Genomic DNA, 27,751 nt, shown 5'->3' with positions numbered 1-27,751 from the left:
GTATCGTAAAAAGCATTATATAAATAAAGGTGACTTGACTTGATTTGATGAATATGTGAATAAAACAGCTGCATTATCACACAGTAATCTGTCTGAAAAGAGTTAAAGTCCCCCTGTAGTCAATCATTTTATCCCTTAAAACTCATCTTTGATCACCAAATTTACACATTTAAACGCTTTTTTCCTTGAAAAAAAAAATCTTCATGCCTTAAAATAGCTTGAATGTAACTCTACACTCTCAGAAAAAAAGGTACGAAAGCTGTCACTGGGGATGTACCTTTTTAAAAGGTACATTTTTGTACCTAAAGGGTGCATATTGGTACCTTAATGGTACAAATTAGTACCTAAAAGGAACAGCTTTCGTACCTTTTTTTCTGAGAGTGTACACCTTTGCCTAATTTAGTATATGCGGTGCTATGAATATGCAAATTAGCCCCACCTCCACTCACTCGCACCAGCTCAGAGATCCACTCGTTCAGTAACTCAGAACGTCAATGGAGAAAGGCATAGTTCATCATTCACCCGCTATATTTCTAAATGTACCCGATTTTTCATATCAACTGAAAAATATACCGGGATGACATGGCATCTCTTGAGACTCCCCAGCTTCAGAGAATAGTTAATGATATGCTAAAGCCTGGCTGTATGTTGATGTGATTGGTTACAAGGTAGTTTGAGATGTCAGAAACACCTGCGATTTCAAACCGTGTTTTTGAGACTGTCTTTGATTCACTGCAGTTTTAAGGAGAAAATACTCAGCAATGTTTCGACTTATGAATTTGCATATGGTTTGTCAAGAATAGAAAAGACAAGTTGTTTTAGTAATATTATATTCTGGCTACTTGGATTATATAAATCTTAAGAGCAACAAAATCTTGTGAATTTGTTAACATTAGAACAAAATAGCCTAACATTGTTGCATCTTGTTTACTCACATTTTGAGGTTTCCAAAAATCATGTGAAAATTTAAGAGAAAACAAGAGTCTCTGTAACATCTCACTGTTACTGATTTATCGTGCAGCTCAAAGCATTATGGGTAAAATCTCTCTACAGTCTATTCTGAAACATCAACACAGTTTCACTGATGATCCAGAATCAACATAAAACCCAGGATAGAGCGTCTGAGTGAATGTGGTCTGGACTGTGTGGATGAGGCTCATTGTGTCAGAGACGCTGTAGAAGGACAGAGTTCCTGCACTGTGATCCACATACACTCCTATTCTTCTGCTGATGGGCTTTACAGGGAGAACAGTCTCTATGTTATTGTGTATGAATGAGTATCTGGAGGAAGAGCAGAACAGACTCCAGGACTGATCATTACGTCCAAAACAACACTTAATACCCGATCCCTTTCTGCTGATGCTCTTATATGACACTGATATAGACACATATTCACCACTGCACTCAATCTCCCAGTAACAGCGTCCACACACACTCTCTCTACACAACACCTGAAGCCACCAATCAAATCTGTCTGGATGATCAGGATACGACTGTTGTGTGTAAGGGACAGTAATCACTCTGTTCCTCTCAGACAGACTGAGGCGTTTATTCACTGTGTTCAGATCCAGAGTCAGCTGATGGGAATCTGATGGAGAGAAAACACATCAGAATCAGGAATTGTGAATCTGTCTGATCTTTTAATGTATCTGAACAATGTATCATCAGTGTCTCAGTACAGCTGATCAGATATCCTGTGCAAATCATCATTTACATGATCAATTATAAACTCTTCTATCATGTTTATTTCTCCTTCTACAGGAAGAACATGAACACATTCAGTGAGTTTTTCTGCTTGTTTCTCAGTGACTTACATTGTAGGAAGTCGTTCCTGGTCTTGGGATTCATGTTGGTGAAATAAACAGACATGAACAGTGTGAAGAGAAATGACAAGATAAAATACATCCATTTCTAAGACGTTTCTAATCTGATATTAGATGATGCAGGACTCATTTCTGAGAACAGAAGAATCTCCAGATGCCTCATATATAAAACACACGTATCGGATTCAATCCTAAATTTCAATGGATTTAAATTTCAATATATACATAAGTATTTATTACTTCTAAACCATCAAGGGATGTTTGTGGCTGTTCTGTAGAGTTGATGCACTTGAATTAAAGATGAACTGTGATTTATAAAGGGGATTTTATTTGTGCGCATGTTTTATAAATCATAGGAACATTTTAGAAACTGTTGTACGTTCATATTTCGGATCATTCTCCACACGTCTGTATAAACGAGGCGCAGGACTTTACCTCTATCAGAGATCTTCTTGAGCTCCTCTTCACAGAAATCCTCCAGTTTGTCTCTCAGCTGACGGACAGATTCTCTCACGCCATCAAAAGAGGAGAGAGAACTGAAGGAAACGTCGGGTTCGTCTGTAGATTCAGGAGGTGCTGAGAGAGACTGGAAACTCTACAGAAAACAGAAATCAAAACTCATCATCTCCACACTTCAGCCAATAACCTGCACTATATCAGATCTGAGCGGCTCTTGTTGACTTCACTTCTCTTCAGTGACTCGCTTCAATCCAGCACTTTCACACAATCAGCACATTCTTCTCATATTCATCATTTAATGCTACAAACTCTAGGATTTCACACTTACACTCCTTGTGAAAAAGAAAGTACCGTACTTGTAACAGAAATAATATACTTTAAACATATACAAGTGCAGATTGGCTGTAATGTTTTCAGAAACTTAATTGCATGTTATTTGCAGTTAACCCTCTGGGGTCTGGGGTGTTTTTGGGGTCCTTGAGATGTTCTGACATGCCCTGACATTTGTGCTTTTTTCAGTTGCTTATAAACATATTAATGGCAAAGGTGTAAATTCACTCTATATAGCACAAACAGGACTTCAATAATATGTGAGCCACATGTATGTACATGTTTTCATTTTTGAGAGAATAATGTTTATGGATGGTTATCGAAAAAACTAAAAATTAAAGTTTCTGAAATAAGGCCACAAAACACATACTAAATATGTGGCAATAAGACTTTTGACTAATGGATGTCATCGCCTAGTGTTTTTTCTTCAAAATGATATGAAAATCATCCTGCCTAATCATTCACAAAAAAACGATACATTGATTTTAGTTTTGTGAAACACTTTTAGTTTGGAAAGCCAATATGCGGATGGGGCGTAAACGCTCCAACAGCATCATGCATATTTAGTAGTTCACACCTGGTGAGACTACGTCCCTGCATACTTAATGAGCCATTCATTCAGGTGTGTCACCTATAGCTAACTTAAATATACAAGCTTCATAAAAATGATCATTCTAGGAGAAAATTGCAGATGGCATTTAGAGGCTTTTGCATCTGAACTCTTCATATATACACACACACATATATATATGCATGCACATACATACTTTATAATCTTTTCAAAACTAGTCAACGTCTTTCAAAACTAAAGTATACATTTTATCATACGTATTTCAAAGTAAAGGATTCATTAGTTAGTTGATGACTTTATTTTTGACAAAACACATACAGTATATATTCCTCATCTCAGTATAGCAATAGAGTTTGCTAAAAGCTGTTCATTCAATACAGCAGTATTTGAAAATCGATCATATTTTGTAAAATTACATTTATATTTACATTTATGTCAAAACCTAGACACTTTTAAACATCAAAAGGACATTTATTAATATGTATTCGTGTCAAAATGACAAATAAACAGATTTTCCTATTCAATTTTGCATGGAAACGCTTCCAAGACGCTTGCGTGTCACGTGAAAAATAGGCGTCGGTTCTATTTCTAGAATGCACGCGTTTTCCACGCGGCTCGTGCCGCGCCTGAGACGCGCGTCTCACACAGGCAGTATGCAAACTCTAAACTGTTAACATGGATGGGAGCCGAAATAAAAACGGACACGCCACGCAGCTGAGACGCTTACGTCACGCATCCAGTGTTTCACCGGCCTTATCCAGCGGATGTGGGCGTTTCACAGGTTTGTATGGATCGCCTCACATTTGCGTTTGAATAGCGCGGTCTCCGTAGGCGGAGTCACATTAAAACTTAATTAGCTGAGATGAGAACGACTGACATCTCTCTCTTTACATACATATTATATAAACTGTGAATATTTGTTTTTTATAAAAATTACTTCATTTGAAAGAAGAGAATTCAAGCTTCATGCCTGTGTGACTGTATGCCTGTTTGACTGAGTATTCGCTGAGTTACAGTTCATTTTCGGACGCGTTTCAGAATTGACTTCACTGACGGAGAGTAGGCAGAACTCGCATCATGTTTATTTTTCTTTATTTGGCGAAAAGCACAACACTTTGTTTTTATTATGAGCATACACAAAAAAAATACACACTAAACAGGATCGATTACAGTTTTTTTCAGTCGCTAACAAGCGTTTGTCCAACCAGTGTTCACATTTTCAAAACTCTAAACACAATTAGCACAGCATCAGTCTTTTGTGGCCATACCATTCACATATTTCTTGTATTTTTCACACAATATGCAGTCAGTGAACACATTTCCATAATGCTTAAATTTTCTTAACAGACAAGCTATACCTCCCAACAAAATTATAGAGTGTTTTTGTAGTATTTACAAATGTTAACACACAACATCCCACAACAGCAAAAACAATATTCCAAACCTTAGATACAGTATGGACTGCATTTATTTACCATTTACATGAAACTTTTACCATTTTTGTAAATTTCATGATTTTAGCAAAATGTGATTTTGATTGCTAGCAAAATGTGTTGCTTTTGAACAATGTCATGAAGAAACAAGCTTTTCGAGTCCATATGCATCTTTGTGAGGAAATAATAGGAGGATGCAAGATGCAAGTAAAACTCAGTTTATTGTTGGTGGTAAGATGTAAACACACAGGTCGGGGACAAACACTCAGGTGGCTGTTGAAGCAGGGACGAGATGGCGATCCGGTGGTGGTGCAGTGGTAAGCGTGCTCGAGTGAAACCCAGGAACCGTGGAACATCCAGACGACACGAGGAACTGACGAAATCCAGACGACACGAAGAACTGACGAAATCCAGACGAGGAACCTTGTAGACGAGGCACGAGCACAGGACACACACCGGGAAACAACCACAACGATCTGACAACATGAGAGTGAAGTTACTGGGCATATAAAGGAACCTGGGATTGATGACAGCTGGTGACACTAATTAACACAACGAGTAACCACACCCACACAATTACACTCACGCAGACACATCAGTGAGAGACAGCCGATTCATGAACCGTGACAGTACCCCCCTCCCTAGGAACGCCTCCTGGCGTTCCCAGACAACCTTACCTGTCGATTGTAATCATCGATAAGGGAGTGATCCAGAATGTCTCTAGCAGGTACCCAACTTCTCTCCTCCGGACCGTAACCCTCCCAGTCCACCAAGTACTGAAATCCGCGTCCCCTCCGTCTCGAGTCCAGAATACGGTGTACCAAATACGTAGGTTCCCCATCTACGAGTCGCGGCGGGGGGGGAACCGGGGCAGGCGGATTAAAGTGAGAATAAAACACGGGCTTGACTTTAGACACATGGAAGGCGGGGTGAATTCTCCTGTACGCAGGAGGGAGTTTGAGTCGGACTGTCACCGGACTAATAATCTTGGTGACAGGAAACGGGCCAATGAATTTGGGAGCTAACTTGTTAGACACGGAGCGGAGCGGAATATTCTTGGTAGAAAGCCACACTTTTTGACCCACGACGTAGACGGGAGGCTTTGACCGGTGGCGATCGGCCTTGGCCTTCATGCGCCCCCCCGCTTGGAGTAGAGTCTCACGGGCTCTAGTCCAAGTACGGCGGCACCTCTGGACGAATGCGTGAGCGGAGGGGACCGCGACCTCGGATTCCAGACTCGGAAAAATTGGTGGCTGGTAACCTAAACTACACTTAAATGGCGAAAGGCCCGTGGATGACACTGGTAATGAATTGTGGGCGTACTCCACCATAGAAAGCTGTTGGCTCCAGGACGACGGATTCTTGGCAACCAAACATCGCAACATTCTCTCGAGGTCCTGGTTGGCTCGTTCAGACTGACCATTGCTCTGTGGATGATAGCCCGAGGACAGACTGACCGTGGCCCCCAGTAACTTACAAAATTCTCGCCAAAATTTGGATACGAATTGGGAACCTCTGTCAGAGACCACGTCCATCGGGAGGCCATGTAACCGAAAGACGTGATCTATGACTGTGACCGCTGTCTCCTTGGCTGAAGGTAATTTGGGCAAGGGGATGAAATGTGCCGCCTTCGAGAACCGGTCCACTACGGTTAAAACAACCGTCATGCCTTTGGAGGGCGGGAGGGCGGTGACAAAATCTAGAGCGATATGGGACCAGGGTCTCGAAGGGACAGGCAGCGGTCGAAGTAACCCGTCTGGGGGTTGGTTAGATGTCTTACCAGTGGCACAGACTGAGCAAGCCAAAACAAAATCGTGAATGTCGCGAGCCATTAATGGCCACCAGAATCGTTGCTTAACTAGAAAACTCGTGCGAGTCACTCCTGGATGACACGCCACGTTGGAGCAATGACCCCATCGAATAACGTCGGACCGTAACCCCTCCGGAACAAACAAACGACTCGGTGGGCAACCAGGCGGAGGCGTTACCCCTTCTAGGGCTGTCTTGACCCTCGATTCGACCTCCCATACCAGAGTGGAGATGACAACCTTCTCAGGTAAAATACACTCGGGAGTCACCGGGCGTTCGGATGGATCAAAAATACGAGATAAAGAGTCGGGTTTGATGTTCTTGGAACCCGGGCGGTACGAGAGAACAAAATCAAAACGTCCGAAAAAAAGAGCCCACCGAGCTTGCCTGGAGTTGAGTCTTTTAGCAGATCTGATGTATTCAAGATTCTTGTGATCGGTCCAAACGATAAAGGGTACCCCCGAACCCTCTAACCGATGACGCCACTCCTCCAACGCTAACTTGACCGCCAACAACTCTCTGTTACCAATGTCATAATTACGTTCGGCAGGCGATAGTCGATGAGAAAAAAACGCGCAGGGATGCATCTTGTCGTCTGAGGAAGCGCGTTGTGAAAGCACTGCTCCTACTCCCACCTCTGACGCGTCGACCTCCACCACGAACTGACGTGTGGGATCAGGGGTGACAAGAATTGGAGCCGAAACGAAGCGACTCTTGAGGTTGGTGAACACTGCCTCGGCAGTGTTCGACCACCTGAACGTCGTTCGGGGGGAGGTCAAGGCAGTCAGAGGTGCGACTAGTTGGCTGAAATTGCGAATGAAACGCCGGTAAAAATTGGCGAACCCCAGAAACCGCTGTAGGGCCTTACGGGAATCTGGACTTGGCCAATCAACCACAGCCTTAACCTTGTCAGGATCCATGCGCACTCCCTCAGAAGAGATGATGTACCCTAGGAAGGGAACAGACTGTGCATGAAACGCGCATTTCTCCGCCTTGACAAAAAGCCCATTCTCTAACAGTCTCTGGAGCACTCGTCTGACGTGTTGAACGTGTTCCTGGAGAGACGAAGAAAAAATCAATATGTCATCCAGGTAAACATATATGAACTGATCTACCATGTCTCTCAACACGTCATTCACGAGTGCCTGGAAAACCGCTGGGCTGTTGGAAAGCCCGAAAGGCATAACCAAATATTCAAAGTGCCCCCTGGGGGTATTAAAAGCGGTTTTCCATTCATCCCCCTTCCTGATGCGAACCAAATGATATGCATTGCGTAAGTCCAGTTTCGTGAAAATGGATGCTCCCTGCAACCTCTCGAAAGCTGAAGACATCAACGGCAAAGGATAAGAATTCTTTACCGTGATGTTGTTCAGCTCTCGGTAATCAATGCAAGGCCGCAGAGAACCATCCTTCTTCCCAACGAAAAAGAACCCCGCCCCCGCAGGAGAAGAGGAAGGCTGGATGAATCCAGAGGCTAGAGAATCAGAAATATATTTCTCCATGGCCTCCCTCTCGGGAACAGAAAGAGAGTAAAGTTTGCCCTTAGGCGGAGATTTACCTGGCAGTAGATCTATCGCACAGTCATAGGAACGATGCGGAGGGAGAGAAGCAGCACGAGACTTACTGAACACTTCCTTCAGGTCGAGGTACTCCGCGGGCACGTTAGACAAATCCGCTGCCTCACCCTGAAACACAGAACCAGACACAGAGGGACAGGCAGACACTAAACAGGACTCATGACAGTGGTTACTCCATGTGGAAACAGTATTAGTGCACCAGTCGACACGGGGGTTGTGTCTTGAAAGCCACGGGTGTCCCAAAACCACTGGTGCAAGTGGTGAGTCCATGAGTAAAAATGAGATGAGTTCTGTGTGATTGCCAGAAGTGATGAGGGTGATGTTTTCAGTAGAATGCGTAATCCGGGGAAGTTCCTGTCCATTGAGTGCGTTGACGATAATCTGGTGCGGGAGGGGAGTGACGGGAATCTGAAGTTTAAGTGCAAGTTTGGAGTCCATGAAATTACCCTCCGCTCCCGAATCCAGTAGTGCATTGGTGCAGTGCGTCGACGTTCGCCATCTCAGTCTTACCGGGAGGAGGGTCGATGATGGTGATGAGGTCTTTTCGGCGGAGATCCCACCCGATAGTAGCCTCATACTTACTACCGGGCTTGCTTCTTTTGCCGGGCAGGAGTGGATGAAATGGCCCGCCCGGCCACAGTATAGGCAGAGTCCTTGGGATCTCCGCCTTTCCCTCTCCTCCCGGGAAAGCCGAGCTCTCCCCACCTGCATGGGCTCGTGGTCGAATGCGGGGCTGACCGCGCTCACACCACCGGGCTGGTGGTCCCCCGTGTCGGGCTGTGGACGGCTGGGATGCGTCAATCTGGTCACACGATTCAGTCGAGCGTCCACTCTCAGAGCAAGATCCACCAGTCCGTTCAATGACTCAGGTAAGTCCAAAGTATATATCTCCTTTTGAACGCGGTCAGCCAGCCCATGCAGGAACATATCCCACTGCGCCTCCTCGTTCCAACGGCACTCTGCGGCCAGGGTGCGGAACTGAATGGAATAGTCCGCCACCGAGCCTTCCCCCTGTCGCAGTTCGGCGAGTAATCTGGCCGCCTCCTTACCCGCCACTGCACGATCGAACACTCTCCTCATCTCCTCGGAGAGTGCCTGGAACGAGGTGCAGCAGTTGTTTCCGTTCTCCCACACCGCCGTTCCCCAAAGCGCTGCTTTCCCTGACAGCAGGGTCAATACAAATGCCACCTTTGCATGTTCACTCTGGAAAGTGCGTGGCTGCAAGGCAAAATGCATGGAACATCTCGTGAGGAATGCTCTGCAATATTCAGGCTCACCGGAATACCCCTCAGGTGTAGGTAGGCGTGGCTCCGGTCCTTCCGCTGCTGCGGGCGCTGGTGGTGGGGGAACGGGCGGTGTGGGGGGCGCAGTGGGAATCCGTAGCTGTTGTACCTGTTGGGAGAGCTCGGACACCTGCTTCATGAGTGCTTGTACCGCACGACCTGTGCCCGAGACGTTCTCCTCTTGTTGGTCCATACGTGTGATGCATTGAGCGATGAAATCGTTGAGTTGAGTTGTGCTTGCTGCGTCCATGATTGGTCAGATCGTTCTGTGAGGAAATAATAGGAGGATGCAAGATGCAAGTAAAACTCAGTTTATTGTTGGTGGTAAGATGTAAACACACAGGTCGGGGACAAACACTCAGGTGGCTGTTGAAGCAGGGACGAGATGGCGATCCGGTGGTGGTGCAGTGGTAAGCGTGCTCGAGTGAAACCCAGGAACCGTGGAACATCCAGACGACACGAGGAACTGACGAAATCCAGACGACACGAAGAACTGACGAAATCCAGACGAGGAACCTTGTAGACGAGGCACGAGCACAGGACACACACCGGGAAACAACCACAACGATCTGACAACATGAGAGTGAAGTTACTGGGCATATAAAGGAACCTGGGATTGATGACAGCTGGTGACACTAATTAACACAACGAGTAACCACACCCACACAATTACACTCACGCAGACACATCAGTGAGAGACAGCCGATTCATGAACCGTGACAATCTTCCTGTAATGATGATGAAAATCCAGCTTTTCATCACAGGAATACTGTAAATTACATTTTACACATGACATACATATTTTTAAAAAGAAATCAGTTATTTCAAATTGTACTAATATTTTACAATATGAAAGTTTTTTTTAAAAAAAACTCTGCTTCTGCAATGATATCAGTTCAAAAACAATATATCAGTGAGAGAGTCAAGGAGCTACAACGACAATATGTCCAGATATAGTGTACTGTATATTCAATTCAATGTCCAGTTCTATAAGCTTTGCACTTTGCAAGTAGGTAACCTACACAGTAATATGTTACAGTACAGTATAGTATACAGTGATGATATGATTTACATAAACTTTGTTTTGAGAGTTATGGAATTGGAGGCCAACCAGGCCCCTCATGAATTCATATACATAGATGAGGCAGGATTCAATCTGGCCAAAAGGCGTCGACCTGGACAAAATGTAATGTTTTTGCTGTTGTTTTTTTGTTCAGAATGCTCTTGTGTGTTTCATGGATATTTTTCTACTGTACCTCCTGTAGTAAACAGTAAAGGAATAAAAACTGATTTGCTTTTTACTGGAATGTTTATGAATGTGAACAGTACTGTACATGTGGACATACAGTTCCCAACCAAGAAATTTAGTGTAAAACGGTGGATTGCATGTTTTGCATGCAGATACCTGTAAAACTGAAACATAAAAGTCTATGCAGTTTTAGTAATGTCAACAATAGCCAGTATTTTGAAACCTGGTGTACTTTGATTGACTGCATGTACCTTGTGAAGTGAAAACAAGTGTTATTCTTTGACAGAATAATTTCATTTTGAGTCAGATTTCCAGTGTTTTGGTAAAGTTAGTGTGTGCACAGAGAAACATGTGTTCTGTTTTGAAATGAAGAGTTAGTGTATATTTAACAAAATGTGTTTTTGAGAAGACAATTAACCATTTGGCCAATTGTGTTTTGTAGGTGTGAGTCTGTGTTAAGAGTTTAGAAAAATTATCTGAAGTATGGGTAAGCGCTTGTTAGCGATTGAAAAAAACTGTAATGTATAACACAAGCATATAAGATAAAAATTAATATTTTTTTTTTATTTTATTTTTGCACTCATACGGAAAAAAACGAGCCTATCGCGCCGGCGCGATAGCCGACCTCAGGGGGTTAAATGAATGTGGAATAGTTTAATGTTTTTATTAAATGCAAATAGCTGAGCTTTAGAGTGTTTTTTTGTCCTGCTTAAGTTAGTCTCATTCTGCTCTCATGAAATGTTTCTCTGTGAGTCTCTTGCTCAAGTCCACTATGATCCATTTCTTCTAGATCCCAGCTAGAAATTTTTTGTTCTAAAAATGTTCTAAGAACATTAGCATGTATTGTTCTATAAATGTTTTCAGCGGCTAGTTTTAGTTTTGTTCTCAGAATGTTCTTTTAAAAATTTGGAGAACATTCTTTAAAAACATTATTAAAATGTTTAGTAGTAACATTCTTTTAACATTATTCTCTAACATTCTTAGAAAGTTTTCAGCGGCTAGTTTTAGTTTTGTTCCCAGAATGTTCTTTTAAAAGTTTGGAGAACATTCTTTAAAAACATTATTAAAATGTTTAGTAGTAACATTCTTTTAACATTATTCTCTAACGTTCTTAGAAAGTTTTCAGCGGCTAGTTTTAGTTTTGTTCCCAGAATGTTCTTTTAAAAGTTTGGAGAACATTCTTTAAAAACATTATTAAAATGTTTAGTAGTAACATTCTTTTAACATTATTCTCTAATTTTCTCAGAACGTTTTCAGCGGGTAGTTTTATTTGTGTTCCCAGAATGTTTTTTTAAATGTTTAGAGAACATTTTCTAAAAACATTATTAAAATGTTTAGTAGTAACATTTTTATAACATTATTCTCTGACATTCTTATAATGTTTTTAGCGTGTAGTTTTATTTTTGTTCCCAGAATGTTCTTATAAATGTTCGTATAACTTTTTTTTAAAAACATTATTAAAATGTTTAGTAATAACGTTCTTATAACATTATTCTCTAACGTTCATAGAACGTTTTCAGCGGGTAGTTTTATTTTTGTTCCCAGAATGTTTTTTTAAATGTTTAGAGAACATTTTCTAAAAACATTATTAAAATGTTTAGTAATAACATTCTTATAACATTATTCTCTAACGTTCTTATAATGTTGTAAGCGGATAGTTTTATTTTTGTTCCCAGAATGTTCTTTTAGATGTTCGGATAACATTATTTAAAAACATTATTAAAATGTTTAGGTGTACCATTCTTACAACATTATTCTCTAACGTTCTTAGAAAGTTTTCAGGGGGTGTTTTTATTTTTGTTCCCAGAATGTTCTTTTAAAAGTTCAGATAACATTTTTTTTTTACAACATTATAAAAATGTTTAATGATAATATTGTTAGAACATTATTTCTCCTAAAAGGTAGGATAACATTCTCTAAGAACACTCTAAAAATGTTTTGTGATGATGACCTTCTATAAATGTTTAATCATAACATTTTTAGAACATTATCCCTTTATTCTTATAAAGTTTTTAGCAGGAAGTTTTATTTTTATTCTTAGAACGTTCTTCTAAAAGTTAGGATAACATTCCCTAAAAATACTCTTAAAAATACTACTTAACATTCTAATAATTTTTTTAGTGGGAAGTTTTATTTTTGTTCCCAAAATGTTCTCTTAAACATAAAAAATGCTTAGCTATAACATTGTTAAAACATACAATTTTATTAATCTCTAAATAAAACAAAAATCTAACAGGTTTATGAATGGCATTCACATAAATTATTAGAAGTTCTGCGTACAGTAGATGCCCAACATTAAATGAAGAACTCAGTAAAGTCCAATGTGCAATCACACGTCTTGACTGCTGTTTGCTCAGAGCGCTCATCATCAGTCTTTGGTTGTCTTGGTTCTTGCAGAAAAAGAATAAAGTCATCTGCATTAATAGGTGTTCTACTGTTCTTCTCTTCTTTTTCAGCTGCTATCCCAGTTAGCAGAATTGAGCTCCATTCTCTGTGTGCATGGTAGAGTTTTTCCTCATAGCCTATAAAAGAAGATCATGCAACAGTGTAAACAAAAAATAATACAAATACATATTACATATTAAGATCACAAGCAATATTGACTTTGAAAACTTTCAAAATTAACCAGCCTAATTATTAATCAGAAATTAATTAGATTAGTTTATTTAAAAGTATAAATATGATACCTTATGAGTATCTATTTTGTTTCTGTAATTTAAAACATATACTTAATCCATTATATACATGTTAAAGGGATACTCCACTTTTTTTGGAAATAGGCTCATTTTACAACTCCCCCAGAGTTAAACAGTTGAGTTTTACCGTTTTCTAATCCATTCAGCCGAGTTTCTGATATTTAGAAGAATGTCAGTAACCAGACAGTTTCTGGTCTCATTGACTTCCATAGTATATATTTTTTCCTACTATGGAAGTCAATGAGACCAGAAACTGTCTGGTTACTGATATTCTTCCAAATATCAGAAACTCGGCTGAATGGATTCGAAAACGGTAAAACTCAACTGTTTAACTCTGGGGGAGTTGTAAAATGAGCCTATTTCCAAAAAAAGTGGAGTATCCCTTTAATAACACAACTAGAGGCTAAATTATTTTAACAAACTACAAACTTGGCTTGAGAAGTGTGAACCTCGAACTCAGGTAGCCTTGAGCACAGCTGCAGCATGTCACAGCACTGCCCACGATGCTTTTGCTCTGATGTAACAGCTCATTTTCATCAGTTATATTGTCTATGGATTGTTACATTTCTTACAGATTTCTGCTTGTTTTAAATCAGATACAGATAATGTAGTACTGCATTTGAGATAGAACAATTTCTAGTGTGATTTAATCATACCTGTGAATCGTCTCTTTGCTATTAGCTAAGCTGTAAGTTTTAGTTACTTCAAAAGCAGAAAGAAAAATATGCTATAAATTCTGTTTCTTATTGAGAAATCACAGGACAGTGTTGACACTAACTTTTTGTGCTCCAGTAGGTTTCTGTGTGCGCACAATCTGCATGTTAAATGTGAGCTACTGTCTGTGCATATGAAAGCTTGTTTCCGCCATGGAATACAATTTTTAAAAAAGGTAATTGCGAATCACAATTCAAACTTTTTTTTCTCAGAAGTGCGAGATATAAACTCGCAATTGGCCGTTTGAAAGTCAGAATCACAGGATAAATTAGTGAAACCTGAGAAAAAAAAGCAATTCTGGCTTATTTTTTTTTTGCTGTCTTTTCTATATGAGAACATTAATGCACTTCATCAATACAGCCGCTCTGAGAGTCACTTCAGCAGCATTTTAGCTTCATTTGAGAAAAACTATCATCATATCATAAAACACAGAGAAACTCAAAGGTCTACACGGCAATCCGTCAAATAAAAGTTTGGTTTAACCTTTGAAGAACGTTTTGCTTAAATCATTACATTTTAAATAATTGGTTATAGCAATTTAATTAAACCATTCAAATGGAATCAAGAAAACAAAAAAAAATTAACTTTTGGGAGATGCGAGAGCGAAGTAGTCCAGTGATAATTAACAGGCAGCCATGGTTAATGCAATTTGCAAAGACCCGCCCCCTTTAGTTACTGTTGCTATGTCCAACAAGCCATGGCGCTCTCACGCCACACATCATGTTGTCACGCAATGAAAAATACATTGCGGATCACAGAAAAAACGCTGAAACGTTTAAACGCAGAGACAAGACAGAGCAGGTTACTTTTGATATGAAAGTTGAAACAAAGAAAAAAATATTTTTGGTAAAATAAAAATGTAAAAAATACCTGTCAATCAAACTCCCTCGAAGGGTGAATTCTGAGGGGAGTAAAAAAGACAGCTCACAATTCTGATATTTTCTTGCAATTGTGTGTTCTTGCCTCACAATTCTGAGAGAAAAAAAAACCTGTAATTTTACTGATGGAAACAGACAGTTAAAAAAGTGGACTTCAAAGATTTCTTATTCTGTAGCTCCCTGTGGGATTTTTTTGACAAGTCCATAAAAATGCATCCATCCATGATAAAAGTACTCCACACGGCTCTGGCAGGTTAATAAAGGCGAAAGGTGAAGCGAAGTGATGCGTTTGTGTAAGAAACATATCCATATTTTATATTTTAGGGCTGGGAATTGATTAAAAAAAGTAACTGATTATTTACACAATTTGCTGTAATTATATGCAATTAATTGCATTTCCCCCAAGCTTGTAATCATCAATATTTAAACTTAGAATAACCTAATTAAACAACAAAAAGGAAAAAAAGGAACAGAAAATAGCCCTGTATTAAAATAATATTAAACATCAATATATCAATATATTATTATTTTCAATAATCAATCAACATAATAAATTTAACAATTTATTATTATAATTTTTTTTTTTTACTAATTATCAAAATAAAACATAGTCCTACAAAGCTATTAGCCTATTACAAGAGCATGTGATCAGAGCAGGTAATTTTACCATTGTTGTCAGCATGACTATACCAGCTCAGTAGGGCTATTTCACAGAAGTCTACTACTGAGAAATTTCACGTTATTTGACTTTGCTTTTCCAGTGCATGATCGGTACATGATTGGAGCGTTTGGGCCGTTAACATTGAGCAAAGAGCTCAATGTTTGCTCAGTGTTGTGTGTGTGTGTCAGTGCGCCGACACACACACACGGAATGGAGAGCACGGCGCGGAAAAGACCCGCTCATGAAAGCTGCGCGAGAATAAAACCTGATCGCCAAACACGGAGGGGCGGGACGGCATATTTTGCAGCCTTTTCCGCAACAGGAAGTCATTAAAATGAGGCAAAAGAAAGTGCTGCGTTAATTGCATTTTTTTTATAAACTCGTTAAGCATCTCAAATTAATCGCGAAGATTAACGTGTTAATTCCCCCAGCCCTACCATATTTATAATTTTATCGACTTAAATAACTAGCTTCCAGCAGACAGCCATATGCAAGTCAAATTACGCCCAAAGAGTTATAGAGTCAACGCATCGATACGCATATGCGCCTGCAAGGCTACGCATCACTACACTTCGGCCGCCATATGCGTCTATGTGTGTCGTCCCAGTTTTTGATACGCGACGCACCGTTGTATGCAATACTATGCGTTGTTGGTGGGGGCAAAACTGCAAGTTGCTTGCGTCCGACGTGTTGACTATAAAAGGCTCTTGTCGGTGCATGACATAGGAGTAGCATAAGCTTTGACGGCTCTTGCGGTTCAAACAAACAGGGCTAGGCAATAAATTCAAGCTCCTCCCACATTTCTCTTTATATGATTCTCTTTAATGATAATTTTTCTAAAAATCTCTGTGGAAAGAAAGTCAGATATAAATCTGGGACAGATATAAATCTGGCACGAGGGAGAAAAAAATAGATCATTTTTATTTTGGAGTGCATTGTGCGTTTAAAATTGACTACGGTTTTATAAAATGCAGTGGATACTTACTAGTGATGGACTTGTTTCTCTGTTGGTGCCTGTTCTGCTCCGTAAACATTGGTCCAATGCTTGATCTTAAGAAAATGTAAAAAGTGTGTTAATGTGTGTTAACAGACTATTGATCTGGGTGACATAGGACCATTTTTTATGTTTTTCTTAAGTGTTAGGCTATATAAATCTGGAGAACCCTTACTAACATTAACCATGGTTTTGCTACACTAACTAAATGGTAATAAATTATTGTAATCAATCCACCATAAAAATATTGTTTCTACACTTTACTATAATAAAAACCATGGTTAATTTAGCAAAGGACCCTGGGAACATGTCCTAAAAAGAACAGCTCATCCAAAAAATAGAGTTCTCTCGTTATTTACCGGTACTCCATGTTGTTCCAAAACTGTATGAATTTATTTTGTATAACCTTAATTAAGATATCTTGAGAAATGACTTCGCTGTTTTTTTTTTTTTTTTTTTTTCATAAAATGGGTTCCAATGTTGTTTTATTCCCAACATTCTTGTGTTTCAGAGAAGTAAGTCATACAGGTTTGAAAATAATTTCATTTTGAAAGGACATTTATGTTATGTATAAAGACACAATGTTCTCAGTTCCCTCATTGTAAAGCTCCTATTCTGAGGTTTATTTTATTTTATTTTTTCAAAATGTTGCAAGTAAAATGTTCTAATTGTGTTAACTCGTCACATTAGAAGAACGTTTTATGAAGAACATTCAACATCTCATCTCTCAATGATATCCTCAAAACATTTCCCTAACGTGACAGAGAGAATGTTCTTCTTTTGTTATCATGAAACATTGGGACAATGTTATATTGAGATCATTGTACAAACTTTAACTTTAGCAACATTCCCAAAATATGCTCAAAATGTTGCAAGTAGAATGTTCTTCTTTTGTTATCATGAAACATTGGGACAATGTTATATTGAGATCATTGTACAAACTTTAACTTTAACAACATTCCCAAAATATCCTCAAAATGTTGCAAGTAGAATGTTCTTCTTTTGTTATCATGAAACATTGGGACAATGTTAATGTGTGTTAACAGACTATTGATCTGGGTGACATAGGACCATTTTTTATGTTTTTCTTAAGTGTTAGGCTATATAAATCTGGAGAACTCTTACTAACATTAACCATGGTTTTGCTACACTAACTAAATGGCAATAAATTATTGTAATCAATCCACCATAAAAACATTGTTTCTACACTTTACTATAATAAAAAAACATGGTTAATTTAGCAAAGGACCCTGGGAACATGTCCTAAAAAGAACAGCTCATCCAAAAAATAGAGTTCTCTCGTTATTTACCGGTACTCCATGTTGTTTTAAAACTGTATGAATTTATTTTGTACAACCTTAATTAAGATATCTTGAGAAATGACTTCGCTGTTTTGTTTTTTTCCATAAAATGGGTTCCAATGTTGTTTTATTCCCAACATTCTTGTGTTTCACAGAAGTCATACAGGTTTGAAAATAATTTCATTTTGAAAGGACATTTATGTTTGGGTCAGCTTGGCCCGTAAAAACTCATATCAAGAAGACAGGTACAATTTTGACTGGAGGGTTTGGACCAGTGTGCCTTTGAGCAGAGTTTACATGTTCTGCCTCTATTTCACGTGTATTTTACTATGACAATACTCACCGCAACTGAAGATCATGTGGCTGGATAATTTATTCCCAAAATTCCTGGATAATGGGAAACACACACACACAGCAATATTATTAGCTATTTGTATTTACTTACTAAAAGAGACATAAAAAGCTTGCAAAATTTTACTCACCAGCTCAAAAACATATTATGATGATGACTCATCATTTTGACGGTAACGTTAGGCCGATATCCCGCGATCATTCAAAAGCCTAGTTTTCATAGTGTGGTTCGAGTTCCTCTCTGTATAAAGACACAATGTTCTCAGTTCACTCATTGTAAAGCTCAGACTATGCTGAGGTTTATTTTTATTTATTTTTATCAAAAACTAACTTAGCTGACAATATTTAGCCTAACGTTACACATGCAGCCTGAAACATTGACATTATATCGATATTGCTCTAATCGCATTTAAAATTAGCTTCTCAATTTAACACACTATATTTTGATATAGCAGAATGTATTTTTATATAAAATAAAGTTATTTACCTTCCGCAGATTGCAATATGTCCGTTACACGTAGGCTACGTTGTTAAAATTCGTTGTCCATTTACATCCCGCAACTCGCTCAAAATAAAAATGTAACAGTACGATGCAAAATAATCCATGTTTTAAACAATGTAAAAGCCACAGAACCGAAGGAGGCTAGTACTGAAGATCCTCCCGAGCAGCAGCAGCGCGCACACACACACTCACTCTAACAGACGAATATTCAAACTTCAAACTTGACCAGTAAAAGGCGCGCATAGCTGCTATTGGCCAGATTCCTGGATGACAGTCTGAATAGCCAATCATGCTCAAAACAACTCGAAGAGACAGCCAATAATGTGGTAACATTGCAATTACAGGAAAAAATTACATGTTTTAAAAGAAAGAATATGAAAAAAATGTGCACGGCTATTTATTTAGTTGTATTTGTAAGCTGGCTGTTATATTTAATCAATTGGTTAAATGGTGTCTTCATTGCAGTGCATGATAAAAAAAATAAACTTACAATAACATATAAATAATAATAATAAATTACACAAATAATATATACCATGTATAACAACATATATTTACCACTGCTCTGCCAAACAGCAGTTTAAAAGAGCAAACATATTATATATTAAACAGAGCAAACATTGCATATGTAGGCTATTCATATACAATTCTGTATACCTACCTACATGAAAAACTAATGGATTGGTATCATGGTAACATTAGAGTTACATTCATGTGACCCATAATAATCCTTTTGCACTTTAACAAAATATTGACCTTTCCTTTAGAAACACTCTTATGCCTAATAATGTCAACTTGCTTTTCACCCTGTGTGGCACAGTTACACAACCTTTTGGTTTAGGGTTAATCCTCTGTCCAACACAACACTTTGCTAACATTGGCATAATTCTATACAAGTTGCAACATATACCCCAGATTTCACAGGCATGGTTTAAGCCTGTAGTCCCAGACTAAAATGCACGTTTGAGCTGTTTTACCTGAAAGCAACTTGCACTGACATATCTTAAATGTCAGTGCCATTGTTTTGTCTCAAGATGCACACCAGTAATGTTTCTTTTTCTTTTTTCTAAGGCACATTTTTAAAAGCTAATTAAATGCACTAAGGCCTAATCCTGGCTTAATCTAAACTCTGTGAAACCGGGTCTGGGTTAGAAATTAAGGGTTAAGGTTAACCCTAACCCTAACTCTAACCCTAACCCTTGTCTACAGACTTTTATTTAACAGCATGGATAGACTCCAAGGTGTTGACTGCAGTGGTTAGGCCTTTAGCGTTGATACAGGACAAATAACTTCTCACTGTGACAGTCTGTAATGTATTTTAACAAGAGTGTTTGTATGGATTGTCCCTAATTAAGCTAGAGCTATTGGTGCATTCAAGTCATGTCATAAAGATCGTATTTACAAGTTGAACGCCACCACAATGATGAGAATATGAGTAGGAAGCTCAGGATTTTCTTTAACCCCGATCTTGAAGAGTTAGGGGTGTGTCAGTGGGAAACATTGTGGGATACCACTATACTTAGGTATTCAGCAGTGACAATGAAGTAAGCTAATGCCTGCACAAAATATGATAGCATTAATATGTAACAGTATAATATGTGATGATAAAGTTTACAGTGGCTTCATTAATTTAAAACATTAAACAAAATTGTAAAACCTCATGAATACAAACTTCCCAGGAGGACTTAAATGCACCATATGTTCCATCGTGAACCCTGTTGGCCTGCTGTCTGACCAGCAAGCTCAATTTAACAATAATTGTGTAGTTTGATTGCTAAATGTTACATTTAAAATGTTCTAGTTTTGTTAACACGTCACATTACAAGAATTTTTTTTAAAAACACTCATCATCTCAGGTCTCAGTGATATACTCAAAACATTTTACGAACGTTGATTTGATAATGTTCCTCCTCTGTTATTATGGAACATTGTGCCAATGTTTTACTGAGAACATTATATAATCTGTTATCTCAACAACATCCTCAAAACATCCTTAAAATGTTGCAAGTAAAATGTTCTAATTGTGCTAACACATAACATTACAAGAACGTTTTATAAAGAACATTCAACATCTCATCTCTCAATGATATCCTCAAAACATTTTCCTAATGTGACAGAGAGAATGTTCTTCTTTTGTTATGACAAAACATTGGGACAATGCTATATTGAGATCATTGTACAAACTTTAACTTTAACAACATTCCCAAAATATCCTCAAAATATTGCAAGTAGAATGTTCTTCTTTTTTATCATGAAACATTGGGATAATGTTATTTTGAGATCATTGTACAAACTTTAACTTTAACAACATTCCCAAAATATGCTCAAAATGTTGCAAGTAGAATGTTCTTCTTTTGTTATCATGAAACATTGGGACAATGTTATATTGAGATCATTGTACAACTTTAACTTTAGCAACATTCCCAAAATATCCTCAAAATGTTGCAGGTAAAATGTTCTAATTGTGTTAACTCGTCACATTAGAAGAACATTTTATAAAGAACAATAAACATCTCATCTCTCAATGGTATCCTCAAAACATTCTACAAATGTGACAGAGAGAATGTTCTTCTTTTGTTTTTATGAAACATTGGGACAAAGTTATTTTGAGATCATTGTACAAACTTTAACTTTAGCAACATTCCCAAAATATGCTCAAAATGTTGCAAGTAAAATGTTCTAATTGTGTTAACTCGTCACATTAGAAGAACGTTTTATAAAGAACATTCAACATCTCATCTCTCAATGGTATCCTCAAAACATTTTCCTAACGTGACAGAGAGAATGTTCTTCTTTTGTTATGACAAAACATTAAGACAACGTTATTTTGAGATCATTGTACAAACTTTAACTTAAACAACATTCCCAAAATATCCTCAAAATGTTGCAAGTAGAATGTTCTTCTTTTGTTATCATGAAACATTGGGACAATGTTATTTTAAGATCATTGTCCAAACTTTAACTTTAACAACATTCCCAAAATATGCTCAAAATGTTGCAAGTAAAATGTTCTAATTGTGTTAACTCATCACATTAGAAGAACGTTTTATAAAGAACAATAAACATCTCATCTCTCAATGGTATCCTCAAAACATTTTCCTAACGTGACAGAGAGAATGTTCTTCTTTTGTTATGACAAAACATTAAGACAACGTTATTTTGAGATCATTGTACAAACTTTAACTTAAACAACATTCCCAAAATATCCTCAAAATGTTGCAAGTAGAATGTTCTTCTTTTGTTATCATGAAACATTGGGACAATGTTATTTTAAGATCATTGTCCAAACTTTAACTTTAACAACATTCCCAAAATATGCTCAAAATGTTGCAAGTAAAATGTTCTAATTGTGTTAACTCATCACATTAGAAGAACGTTTTATAAAGAACATTCAACATCTCATCTCTCAATGATATCCTCAAAACATTTTCCTAATGTGACAGAGAGACTGTTCCTCTTTTGTTTTTATGAAACATTGGGACAATGTTATATTGAGATCATTGTACAAACTTTAACTTTAACAACATTCCCAAAATATGCTCAAAATGTTGCAAGTAGAATGTTCTTCTTTTGTTATCATGAAACATTGGGACAATGTTATATTGAGATCATTGTACAAACTTTAACTTTAACAACATTCCCAAAATATTCTCAAAATGTTGCAGGTAAAATGTTCTAATTGTGTTAACTCATCACATTAGAAGAACGTTTTATAAAGAACATTCAACATCTCATCTCTCAATGATATCCTCAAAACATTTTCCTAACGTGACAGAGAGAATGTTCTTCTTTTGTTATGACAAAACATTAAGACAATGTTATTTTGAGATCATTGTACAAACTTTAACTTAAACAACATTCCCAAAATATTCTCAAAATATTGCAAATAAAATGTTATAATTTTGTTAACTCGTCACATTAAAAGAACGTTTTATAAAGAACAATAAACATCTCATCTCTCAATGATATCCTCAAAACATTTTCCTAATGTGACAGAGAGAATGTTCTTCTTTTGGTTTTATGAAACATTGGGACAATGTTATATTGAGATCATTGTACAAACTTTAACTTTAATAACATTCCCAAAATATCCTCAAAATGTTGCAAGTAGAATGTTCTTCTTTTGTTATCATGAAACATTGGGACAATGTTATATTGAGATCATTGTCCAAACTTTAACTTTAACAACATTCCCAAAATATTCTCAAAATGTTGCAGGTAAAATGTTCTAATTGTGTTAACTCATCACATTAGAAGAACGTTTTATAAAGAACATTCAACACCTCATCTCTCAATGATATCCTCAAAACATTTTCCTAACGTGACAGAGAGAACGTTCTTCTTTTGTTATGACAAAACATTAAGACAACGTTATTTTGAGATCATTGTACAAACTTTAACTTTAGCAACATTCCAAAAATATTCTCAAAATGTTGCAAATAAAATGTTATAATTTTGTTAACTTGTCACATTAAAAGAACGTTTTATAAAGAACAACAAACATCTCATCTCTCAATGATATCCTCAAAACGTTTTCCTAACGTGACAGAGAGAATGTTCTTCTTTCGTTATAATGAAACATAGGGACAATGATATTTTGAGATCATAGTACAACTTGTTATTTCAGAAACATTCCCAAAACATCTTTTGAATGTTGCAGTTAAAATGTTATATCTTAGTTTTCATATAACGTTATAGGAACATTTTTTAAAATGAGAAAACATCCTTAAAATGTTCGGTAAACATTACATTCAAATGTTTTCTTTAGAACATTAACCAAACTTGTAGGGAATGTTAGCGAAAGTTCTGAGAACGTTCCCTGCTAGCTGGGATCTCTGTTACCTGCAGGAACTGGATGTGATGGTGTGTGTGTGAAAGCTGCTCCAGCTCAGCGTCTCTCCTCCTCAGATCATTGATCTCCTGCTCCAGTCGCTCCAGTCGTCCTTCAGCTCGACTCACTGCAGTCTTTTCCTGATCTCTGATCAGCTGTGTCGCCTCAGAGCGGCTTCTCTCAATGGAGCGGATGATCTCAGTGAAGATCTTCTCACTGTCCTCCACTGCTGTGTGTGCAGAGCGCTGTTACACACACATCACAATCACACAGTGAGTTCAGTGAGTCCAAACTGAGACGTCTCACACTTCTCTTCTTCTCCAGACTCACCTTATGAGACTCCACAGCCTCTCTCAGCTGATGAAGATCTTTCTGTCTCTGCTGGATTCTCTGACGGATCTTCATCTGCGTCTCCTTCAGCTGTTTCTGGAGGACAAACCAATGACAGCAAATGACACATAAAACTACTGTCACACAATAAGGGTTAAAGATCTAGCATGGCAAGTTTATACTGTAGGTTCAAACCACTGATTCATAGTTTCCTGAAATGAGATTATGAATGAATATGAAACTGAAATGTCAGCAGTATTTCATCAGTGCCTAGTTTTATATGAATACTTCTGTCATCATTTACTCTCCCTCATGTCATTTCAAACCTGTATGACTTTCTGTCTATTGTCAGACACAGCAGAAGATATTTTGAAGAATGTCTCAGCTGTTTACAGAGGCCAAATAAAATATGACAACACAATCTCATTGGTTCTTGCATGTCACATGACTAAACATCATGACGTCATCACACAAGCATCAGTGAAGTTTGATGTTTTTGATGTCATCATCTTTGATTTGGGCTCTGCGTACATGAGTTGATCAATGATTTGATTTGATTTGTGAATCAAAATTGATAAAAAAAAAAAAAAAGCACTTTTAAAAGTAGCATTCCTTTAAAAAAAGTGCATGTAAATAATATACTTTAAAAGAATATACTTAAGTGTGAACTGAATGTAATGTTTACAGACACGTAGTTGCATGTTAATTGCCATTAAATGAAAATGTATTATAGTTTAAATTCATATTTAAAGCAATTAGCTGAACTTATTAGTGATTTCTAAGTACTTCTTCATATGTAATTTCATCATTACTTCTATTGTTTTTAAAATATAGTTAAAGTGTGCTGTCATCTGTACCGACTAAAATATACTGTAATAATGAAGTTGTACATTAAAAATATATTAACTTTAAATATATCGAATAACACACTACAGTTGTAATTATAATCAAGTACTGTGGTCAGTCAGTCAACACATCAAAATAAGTGCACTTCTTTAAAGCATGAAAAAAGAGTCACATTGAAATATTAAATATTATTAAAATGCATTTTAAAGTAAAACTTTTAATTTGACATTTTTACAAATTGTATTTATTAGGCTAAGTGAAAGTCATGAACATTTACTCTCTTTAAGTGCACTTAAATGGCCTTTCATTTCATTAATATTATATTTTCTGCAAGTACAGTTTTTATTTTAAATATACTTTTAATTTGAAGTACACTACAAGTGCAAGTTAATACAATTAATCACACTTCTTTTTTAAACCACTAGGCTAGTTGTTAAGATTACTTTTATGTTTTTTTTATCCTTTTTGGAGCTTGAAACTTTTGTACCCCATTGATTACAATCTACAGAAGAAAGTGAGTCAATCCGGTTTGGGACAACATGAGTAAATGAGTGAGTAAATGAAGACACTTTCATTTCTGCGTGATCAATCCCTCTCAGTTCATACCTGTTTCTCTGTCCTCTGTGCTGCAGTTGATACAGTTTTGTGGTTTTTATGTTCATACTCTTTACACCGCAAACAAATGCATTCTTGATCAGTGACACAGAACATTTCTAGCTCTTTATCATGTTTACAGCAGATCATGTCCTGCAGTCGTCCAGTGGCATCAATCACTTTGTGTGGTTTACGAGAGTGATATTCCTCATGACGGTCAAAATGAGTTTGACAGTAAGATTCCTGACACACCAGACAGGACTTGACCGCTTTGTATTTTCTTCCAGTACAGACGTCACACTCCACGTCTCCAGATCCAGCGTAACAGTCAGCAGGAAGTTTAGTCTTCTTCAGTTTCTCCACCACTTCAGCCAGAATGGTGTTTTTAGCTAAAGCAGGTCTTGGACTGAAGGTCTGTCTGCACTGAGGGCAGCTGTAGACTCTCTTCTCATCCTCCTGATCCCAGCAGTCTGTAATACAGATCTTACAGTAACTGTGTCCACAGGGAATGGCCACTGGTTCCTTTAGGAGATCCAGACACACTGGACACATGAACTCATCCTGAGAAATTCTGGCTTCTGCCATTTTACTGCATGAATACAGAGAGACACAAACACACAACAGCTCAAGAACACTTCAGTTTCTGTTTCTCTGAACTGAGGAGTTGAAATAGTTTCCTGGTTCTGTGTTTGAGTGACGTGTGTAATATAGGAGTGTCTGTAAAGCAGCTTCCTCGTTCACACACACACTTTACTGCTGTGTTTACTGTATGTGTCCTTCAAGTGGAGTCGAACATTACGAAAATTAGCTCATGAATGACAGAGCGAATATTAAGACTACTCACGAATGCATATCTCTGTGTCAAAGTATGTCAATATGTCAAAAATGTACAGTTCTAAGATAATATAGATCAATATCGGGCTAACATCATGTATTCATTTATTTTAACTGTAGAGGTTGAAGTAACAGTACATCCTTCTAGATTCAAAATTTAGAGATTTTGTGTACAAAATTTTGGTCCAATAAGTAATACAGAATTTAATAGAAGAAAATTACTGGTCATCCAATAACACAGATCTGTCAAATTGGATAATTTATAGATATTTCACCTGGTCGTGATGAAATATATAACCAAGTATCATCAGCATAACAGTGGAAACTAATTCCATGTTTTCTTATAATATTACAGAGGGGCAGCATGTGTATTGAAAATAGCAGAGGGCCTAAAACAGACCCTTGCGGGCTGCGGCACTCCATATTTTACTGATGTTAACTTGGATGTTTCAATAAACAAAATGGTAACATTCAGAGAGGTACGATCTAAACCACTTTAATGCCTGTCCCTGAATACCAGTGTAATTTTGTTATCCATTTAAGAGTATGTCATGATCTATTTATAGTGTTGAACACAGCACTAAGATCAAGTAAAACTAGTATTGAGATGCAGACTTGGTCAGAAGCTAAAAGTCATGATGGGGCCTGAATCCTGAATTAGATTTTTCATACAGATACATTTTTTAGCAAGAAGGATTTGACAATCATTTTATGGTCCTCTGCCTTCCACAGATGATATACAGTAGGCTATACAATAATATATATACATATGTTTAGACTACTTAACTTAGTGATTGCTATCAGGATGTGAAGGGACTTCACAGAGAGGGAACAAATCACCTACCCTGCTTTCACATGATCGCTTTATGCAAATCTTTATATTTATTCACTAACACGAAGAATCTCGGGACAAACAATATATTGTATTATAGTAGATGTAAGGATAAAACTATCACGTTCGCATGACTTCGATAAATGAATGTTGATACATTAAACTCAATGTAGCCAGGCCTTCTATTGAAATTGATTTCTGGACTCCTGTCCCACCCTAGCCTAACCCAGACAAACTTCCGGCAAATTTAGATTTGCTCTGCAAGTAGTCTGGCAAAGAGCCAATTCAAGCCGATTTCTAATCCGTCCAAATCGAGGCACCAATCAGAAACGTTGAGGCGGGCTTTACACGATGACGATCGCTCTGATTGGTTTTAGATCTATCCAATTGCGCCAGAGGCATTTGAGCGACGTCCGTTGGTGATGCCCCTTTGGAAATGAGTTATTAATTAAGCTTTTCCAGACCATAACTCAGTTACTACTGTGGGATTACAATTTTATTAAATGTTTAATTTAGTTTGCAACAGTAAAAGTTGAGTACATTGAAGTTAGCATTTTAAGGTTAAGTTAGGAGAATGGTATCAACAGTTTCTGCCAGACCTGTTTTATGCTGATTGGATTAGCTTTAGGTGAGACTTTCACCATTTGTCTTTAATGGCTCTGGGATGGCGTGGAACCGTAGTTCCTGGCCAATATCAGCATTTGAATAGTTACGCATATTCAATTGAAACTGGTAGCGCTCTCTGAGTAGGGTGTGTTCCTACTCATTTACATGCTTTGTTTGAATTTGTCTCCACCTTCAAAAGTCCCTCCTCCTAAAATGCCTATAAGACACCATGAACAATTATATACTT

At 37.7% G+C, this 27,751-nt stretch overlaps 1 protein-coding gene and 1 long non-coding RNA gene across 2 annotated transcripts; both read right to left on the bottom strand.

The window, feature by feature from the left end:
* Nucleotides 1-977: 977 nt before the first annotated feature.
* On the bottom strand, nt 978-25,817 carry LOC307159184 (tripartite motif-containing protein 16-like; the record flags this gene model as incomplete). The annotated part of the gene is made up of 6 exons (XM_079872400.1): nt 978-1,588; nt 1,815-1,856; nt 2,259-2,418; nt 23,474-23,707; nt 23,793-23,888; nt 25,245-25,817. 6 exons carry the CDS (start codon nt 25,815-25,817, stop codon nt 1,068-1,070), a joined length of 1,626 nt encoding a protein of 541 aa, XP_079728526.1. The 3' UTR covers nt 978-1,067.
* Nucleotides 12,379-18,840, bottom strand: LOC307161571. Its single transcript, XR_013821752.1, has 5 exons — nt 18,617-18,840; nt 18,261-18,370; nt 18,122-18,165; nt 16,469-16,533; nt 12,379-13,056 (listed from the first exon to the last, which is right to left on the bottom strand). It is a non-coding gene; the product is annotated as an uncharacterized lncRNA (long non-coding RNA).
* Nucleotides 25,818-27,751: the final 1,934 nt, after the last annotated feature.

The sequence above is a fragment of the Squalius cephalus genome, assembly GCF_949319135.1.
Source record: "Squalius cephalus genome assembly, chromosome: 1".
Lineage (NCBI taxonomy): Eukaryota > Metazoa > Chordata > Actinopteri > Cypriniformes > Leuciscidae > Squalius > Squalius cephalus.
The sequence above is the reverse complement of the archived record's forward strand: the minus strand, read 5'-3'. Positions and strand labels throughout refer to the sequence as shown.